Genomic DNA, 7,500 nt, shown 5'->3' with positions numbered 1-7,500 from the left:
GAGGGAGAGGCCTGGATCATGTCCCCAGCCGCCTCAACCCGTTCTCAGGGAGGGAAGCAGCCAGCCAGCGGGGGATTAGCTTAGCCCTAACAGTGTCGCTCCTCCACAGCAGAATGTCAAACCACCACCTTAGAGGGGGGGGGGGGGGGGGGGGAAAGAGAGTGAGCAAAAACAAGAAAGAAAGAAAGGGAGAGAGAGAAAGAGGAGTGAATCAGAGAGAGAGAGAGACAGAGAGAGAGTTTGGCTATAAACACTGGTAAACTGGTGTAATTGTACCACTACAAGGGGGTATTATAGCATCAATGTTGCTAGGCTTATTTTGAGTCTTGTGAGAAATAAGCCTAGATGTTTCTTTAGCGACGTTGACGGGAATACCCCCCTTGTCTGGTCTTGTCTGGCACAGAGACAAACACAGAAGTGACAGTGGAGGTGTACCGTTACCAAACTCTGGCTCGGAGTGAGCCTGACAGTTACTACGGATATGGATACAGTCCCAACACTGGGACATGGACACCGTCAGGTACTGGGAGAGACAGAAAAGCAGGGAAGAGCTGGGATTCCCATTGGTGCTCCGCTGGGGAAAACAACCGTTACTTATGAGCTTAGACAGCCGTAGACAGTGTTGTTTCACACAAGACACTTCTCCAACAAGCAACACAAGAGGCCGGGTCTCACAGCGAGACGACCGCGGGGCTCTGCGGCCCACAACACTGAGAACAGCATCCCCCTTGTGTTCTCTCGGCTGTTGTTTATTCGAGCGGCGAAACCGCAAAAACCACAGCAGGGTCCTGAGAGACGTGGGAGACATGGAGGTTCTCTCTCCAGGATCACACACACACACACACACACACACACACACAATTCGGAGGGGTATGGTCACGTGACCCAATCTCATTTGTAAAGATGTGGCGCAGATGATCCAGTTGATGCATGAAGAGGCGCCAGCAGCAAGGACGTTCAAGGTAGCAGCACACCTGGCAGAATAGATGTGTGTGTGTGTGTGTGTGTGTGTGTGTGTGTGTGTGTGTGTGTGTGTGTGTGTGGCTGTGTGCACGTCTCTCACTCACACACACGAAAAGACGTCTAATGAATGTTGTGAAATGAGGTTGAAAGTTTACCTTCAAGCAGACTATTTAAACAGCTCTTCTTCCAAGCTCTGTCTACTGTTCAACGCAGATGGGAGCCTTGTATGAATGTGTAACACATTCAACTACACTCCAACTAAAGCTAAAGCCACCGTGACTGACTCGGAATAAACGGTCACTGAACAACAGTGCAGTCCTGTTTGCTGCAAATGTGTGTCTTCATTTCCTTGTTCCGTTGTTCAGAGTCACTACCCAAGTCATTCTGTCCTCAAACTCCTAATGAATCATTAGCCAGCCAGGCAGAAAGCACAATAGCTCATGCAGTCAAATTCTTTAGGGCTGTAAAGGAAGCAAGAAGGCTCAAAGTCCCAGATCTGTGCCGACTCGAAAGCAGGATTCTACAGATAGGAGACAATACTAGATGACAAATCGGCCCCTACTACTTTAGTATAACAAAAAGCACTAATCTATACTCCAAGTAAGTAAGTAATAATCTATAAGGTCAGTTAGGGAACAGTTAGTCTACTTAAACCAGACCAAAATCTGGAAGCTTAAACCTTTCTGTAGAGCTTAACAAACCCGACAGTTTACCACAAACAAGAAATTCTACCCTGCCAGCGCACAGCAAGAGGCATGTTGGCAGCGGCTGACCCACAATCATAGGAGCTGTTTTAGCTAAAACACTGTCATGCTCTACTTATGCTGGGCTCTGCTGGTGCATTTTATGGGCTTTCAGAGGGAGGGAGAGAGAGAGAGAGAGAGAGAGAGAGAGAGAGAGAGAGAGAGAGAGAGAGAGAGAGAGAGAGAGAGAGAGAGAGAGAGAGAGAGAGAGAGAGAGAGAGAGGCCTATTCTGTCTTAGAGAATGAGAGGGAGAGTGAATAGGCCTCGACATAATTCTTCTCCCCATGTCCTCAGCTCGGGACTCTGCCCCCAAGGCAAGAGGGCCTGGAGAGGGAGCGTGTCTAGCTAGCTACATTCTCAGACCTCCCATACCCACCCAACCCACCCAATCCACCCACCCCGTCCTAAACACTCAAGACTCTGTGAAGCAAATGATCATTGATCATAGGGCCCATCTGAAGGGGAGATGGGAGAGCTCTTATACAGACAAATGGCCAGAGATGGGGGGGGGGGGGGGGGGGGGGGGACAGTGAGGGTAGTAGGGGACAGTCAGAGAGGACTTTTTTAAGGGGCTGTTCCTCTGTGTTAATTGACCACTGACAGTCCTGCTCACGTTGGTCCTGATCAATTATTGATCAATTATCGATTTGCCTGTCATGTCAAGAAGCTCATCCCAAAAGAACCATGCAGCAGCACCAGCCAAATCTGAGATGCTCTTAAGACCTTTAACTTGAGGTTCAATAACAAACAAGGGGACAGTTCATAAGAGAACCAGATTCCGAATTAAGACAGATGAGATCAGAGACATTCGTGTCTATTGTGGTATACATACATACAGACTGAGATTTCTTGAGAAGGTGTGCATAGATAGGTTGGTGCAAACTTGCATAACAAGCTTGACGCCAACACAATAATATGACTTAGCTGTTAGCTCGCTAGCTAAGGAATTGAAAAATAGAGCTAAATATTGAGCTAAAATCACAATAAAAAAGCCACATTTTGTACTTTCCGTTCAGAAAACTGTCTTGAGCTCATCACAAAAGGCTGAATTATAACGTGACCTTTATGAGACATTTACGAGTCATGCACAGTGCTGTTACTGTGTGAATATTAGCCCCCCCAAAAAATCCAACAACATCCCAATGTGTTTCAATGGCGCGCTGGCTGATTCAGCTAAGCTAAGCAAGGCTAAGCGCTGCTAGCTCCCGTTATCTGTCCTCTCATGTCTTCAATAAAAGCTCTTGTTGTGTTTCCTCTCTGGGCTTGAATGTCAACGCCAAATGTATTCGAGTTGAAAACCAAGTCACTTACTCACCTAAGTAGCACGTTTTGCTGTATCCTCAGGCAGTTTGGGGTGTTTTTTTTAGCCCACTTTAACACTGGAGGTCCCTGAGCAGTGATTTAAACCAACGGAATCAACCAACCCAGCTTCACTGACTTAGCCAACCGTTGGCTGCGTTCGTAAACACGCTCTGGAAATCCGATCAGCACTCGTGGAATGCCCTCTCGTCCAATCAAATGACTCGGTCCCCTTTATGACGTCGGACTCGGTGTGCTGTTCCGGAGCTCTCGGAGCGAGTTGACGAACGCAGCCGCCGCTCTGCTATACCCCCAGACGTCACCTGCAAGCTTCCCAGCTAACTGACTGACTGACTGACTGTGTGTCCAGATGTCAGTGTCAGACCCCAAGTGTCAGACCCCAGCTGTTTAATCCTTCGATGTTGTTGTCCGCCTATGTTATTATTCCTTCATTGAGACCTCCAACAAACCCGATTTCACAATCACTCCCACTCTCCCTCTTTTCGCAGCCATCTTATTCCTCTGAATTCCTCACAGTCACACACCCACACGCAAGGGGACGCTATGATTCAGAAGTGGCCTCTTTCTTCTTCTTCACCACCACCCGCCCTTGAAAGGAGACTGCTGCTGCATCTTGTGTACCTGTGTCAAGGTGTGCCTGACCCTTGGGTCACCTGGGATCCTCCTGGCATCGCCAGCAAATAGGATGGATTATTACTAATCCAATTATTTTTTATTACTAGCCAGCACAGTTGCCCGTTTACTTAGAATGGGGTATATAGAATATAGGCGTATTCTCATGATTATGTCCTCAATTTTTGAAGTTGGCTTCAAAGGATTCAGCTCTGCATACTTTACATTCAAAATGCATAGTGTATATTCACCCACTACATCATACAATACCAAAACAATGCAGCCTTCTTTGTTTTAAATTGAATTAGGCCCTAAAATTGAATTAGGCCCTAAGCTGTTTTTTCCCCTCTGCCATAAGGACTCTCAACACCTGACTCACTGCACTTTATAAATTGTACATTGTAAATATGTTCTTGTCTTGTGGTTATGTGTGTTCATGTCCATGTAATAGTCATGTGCAATGTGTGTATGTGTTTTTGACACTGCTGTTTGAGCTGTACCGAAAACAAATTCCACCGACCTAGGTCGTGTGGTCATTAAACTATTCATTCATTCATTCAAGCTAATAGGCCTACACGTCTCACCAATGCACTGAGAAATAGATTCTGTGTAGAACTCTGAGGATTATTTGTCAGCTAGGCTCCCTGGAGAGATTTGGATACCTGCCTGTGTTTGGGTTAGAGAGAGGTACTGTCATGGAGACCAGTAGCACCAGGTGCACTGACTGCTCAGGTAAGCCTGTCTCGTTGTTATGTGAACCAAGCGATGCTGCTCAACGTCAGCCAATAGGGCAGATCAGATGTAGGCAGATGACACTCCTAATACACCGGTCTATTCCAAACAGGTTGTCTTCAGTGGAAGGCGGACCATCGGGATACAGGTGGGACGACTTGAGAGGGGACACGGGTCACCCACGCCCAGGCAGGGCAGATGCTGGAGGCACTAAACCAATAGTAGATTGCTAGATCGATATATAACAGGCAGCATGAACCGCTGGGCCAGGCTGTTAAGGTGGCATCGCATGGAAAAGGAGAACGAGGAGGGAGAGGAGGAGAAGAAAGAGGAGGGGAAAGAAGTGGAGAAGGCGCCAGTGCTGAAGCCCAAAGTGAAGTGAGTGATGGATGGAATATAATAAGCGTTAAAACAGGGCTACATGCTCTAGGCTCTCTAGACAAATGATATACGTTCAGTAATAAATACATTTACATTAACATTTTGTGATATTAAATAGGGTAAAGGAAAATTATGCTTTGAATGCTTCTCCTTCCTCCATTACTTCATCTATCCATCTCACTCTCTCTCTTTTCTCTTTCTCTCTCTCTCTTGCTCTCTCTCTCTTTTCTCACTCTCTCTTCCTCTCTCTTTTCTCTCTCTCTCTCTCGTATTGCTCTCTCTTGCTCTCTCTCTCTCTCTTTCTCACTCTCGTCTTGCTCTCTCTTTCTTTTCTCTTCCTCTCTTTCTTTCTCTGTCTCTCTCTTTCTCGTCTTACTTTCTCTCTTTTCTCACTCTCTTCCTCTCTCTCTCTCTGTCTCTCTCTCTCTCTCTCTGTCTCTCTCTCTCTCTCTCTCTGTCTCTCTCTCTTCCGCTCTCTCTCTCTGTCTCTCTCTCTTCCTCTCTCTCTCTCTCTCTCAGCTGGAGAGAATGGGTGGTTGATCCATCTGAGGAGTTCTATTACGGTTGGCTGCAGGTGATGCTCTTCCCCATCTTCTACAACTGGGTCATTATCATCTGCAGGTTTGTTCATACAAACAGTCAGACAACTGTCTATTTGGCTATTAGGCCTACTACTGCATTATAGAATATACTCAGCAAACTCTCCCAATGCTCTTTGCTCTATGTCCCCCGTCCCCCGCCCCCAACACCAGACAAAATATCATGGGACTAATTTCACAGAGAGTTGAAATAGAATTACACATTGATAGGACAGAGTCTAAACTGAATTCAAATGTATTGCTTAGGACGTGCTTCATTGCGATTGAGGAAAAGTACCTGGCGTTGTGGCTCACACTGGACTACATCTCTGACCTCATATACGTGGCTGACACCATCATCAGAGTTCGCACCGGTACAGTTCATTCAGATTTCTTAAATGTATAAGATTAATAGATAGATAGATAGATAGATAGGTACTTTATTGATCCCTAAGGGCGAATTTAATTCAGGTATTACTGCAGCTTAGACCACAAACAACAGCAACAAAATAAAGTGTCAATTGAATAATAATAGACTCAAATAAAAAAATTAAGATACACCACCTGACCTAATAGACATCATGAAACCGACAGTAGGATTCAACTCCGTATAACCGTTTGTGTTGCGCTGCCCCCTTTAGGTTTCCTGGAGCAGGGCATCCTGGTTCAGGACAGGGCTCGTCTGAAGAAGCGCTACGTCCACTCCTCTCAGTTCCTGCTGGACGTGGCCTCCCTGCTGCCCACCGACCTCTTCTACCTCTTCCTGGGCGTCCACTGCCCCCTGGTGAGGGTCAACCGCTTCCTGCGCACCTCCCGACTCACGGAGGCCCTGGACCGCATGGAGACGCGCACCTCCTACCCCAACACCTTCCGCATCTCCAAGCTCATGCTGTACATCTTCGTGCTGATCCACTGGAACGCCTGCCTGTACTTCGCCCTGTCCAGCTACATCGGCTTCGGCGCCGACCGCTGGGTGTACCCCAACGTCTCCGACCCTGTGTTCGCCTCGGTGAGGCGGCAGTACTTCTTTTCTTTTTTTTTCTTTTTTTTTTCAAAAGTTACACAATACAATATGATTAAACATGTTGATTTTAAAAAAGAAAAAATCACACATTTCTGCCCACTCCGCCACCCAACCCCAAACATTTCCTGCAGGTGAGGCGGCAGTACTTCTACTGCTTCTGGTTCTCGGCGCAGATCTTCACCACGGTGGGGGACACCCCCTTGCCGGACCGCGAGGAGGAGTACCTGTTCATGATCGCCGACCTCCTGATCGCCGTGCTGGTGTTCGCCTCCATCGTGGGCAATGTGGGGAACGTGATCACCAGTCTGAGGGACAGGGACAACGTCTTCTTCCCCAACCACGACCTGGTGAGTGAGGGGGGCCAGGGTTACGATGTGTAGTCTGGGGGAGGGGCGTAGCAGGTAGCACACTAAGGCGCATACCACATAATCGTAACGTTCCTGGTTTCATTTCGACCCTACGACATACTGTTCCCTCCTCTCTCTCACCCATCCTTCCTGTCCATCTCTACTGTGTCTTTCCAAATAAAGCGGAAGTGCCCTAAAAAACATATTTGTAACCTTCATACCTAAAACTGTCTAGGTGCATCAACTCCACCCAAGGTAAGCGAATCATACAATAGATTGTATTGGAAGTGGAATATCCCTTTGATAAGCTCACTTGACACAGAGTTATATTCGACTCGTAAGGTGTGCTGTGACACTACTTTAAACCCAAATAAACTTGGTGCTCCTGGTGCTAATATCATCGAGACGTTCTAAAAGTATCTTGACGTTTATGCCGTCGTCGTCTATCTCACGTTGTTCTACAGGTGAAGGCGTACCTGAACAACCGCTACATCAGCAAGCAGCTGCGTTGCCGCGTGAACGACTGGTACCAGCACCTGTACATCAACAGGAAGATCACGCGGGAGAACGAGATCCTGAGGCAGCTCCCGGTCCAGCTGCAGACGGAGATCGCCGTGAGCGTGCACCTGCCCACCCTCTCCAAGGTCACCATCTTCCAGAACTGTGAGACCAGCCTGCTGGAAGAGCTCGTGCTCAAGCTCACACCACAGGTCAGGGGTCAGGGGGTCAAGGGCTCAGGTGTGAGGGTTTGGCCGCTGTCGGCACTTCGTGAGCTTAGAATGATAAGGTTCTATCTCCG

The 7,500-nt window shown here is 47.7% G+C and overlaps 1 protein-coding gene across 1 annotated transcript in view; it reads left to right on the top strand.

Moving 5' to 3' along the window:
* Positions 1–4,660: 4,660 nt before the first annotated feature.
* The window catches only part of cnga4 (cyclic nucleotide gated channel subunit alpha 4), a gene marked incomplete at both ends in the record, with an annotated part of 16,224 nt that continues 13,384 nt past the window's right edge, over positions 4,661–7,500 (top strand). The window contains 6 exons of the mRNA XM_080536995.1: positions 4,661–4,749; positions 5,272–5,373; positions 5,598–5,704; positions 5,972–6,339; positions 6,486–6,701; positions 7,166–7,411. Of these exons, the coding sequence (XP_080393121.1) occupies positions 4,661–4,749; positions 5,272–5,373; positions 5,598–5,704; positions 5,972–6,339; positions 6,486–6,701; positions 7,166–7,411 (1,128 nt within the window). The remainder of the gene's footprint in view (positions 4,750–5,271; positions 5,374–5,597; positions 5,705–5,971; positions 6,340–6,485; positions 6,702–7,165; positions 7,412–7,500) is intronic.

This window comes from Nansenia antarctica (genome assembly GCF_963989245.1).
Source record: "Nansenia antarctica genome assembly, chromosome: 7".
In the NCBI taxonomy this organism is placed as follows: domain Eukaryota; kingdom Metazoa; phylum Chordata; class Actinopteri; order Argentiniformes; family Microstomatidae; genus Nansenia; species Nansenia antarctica.
The sequence above is the reverse complement of the archived record's forward strand: the minus strand, read 5'-3'. Positions and strand labels throughout refer to the sequence as shown.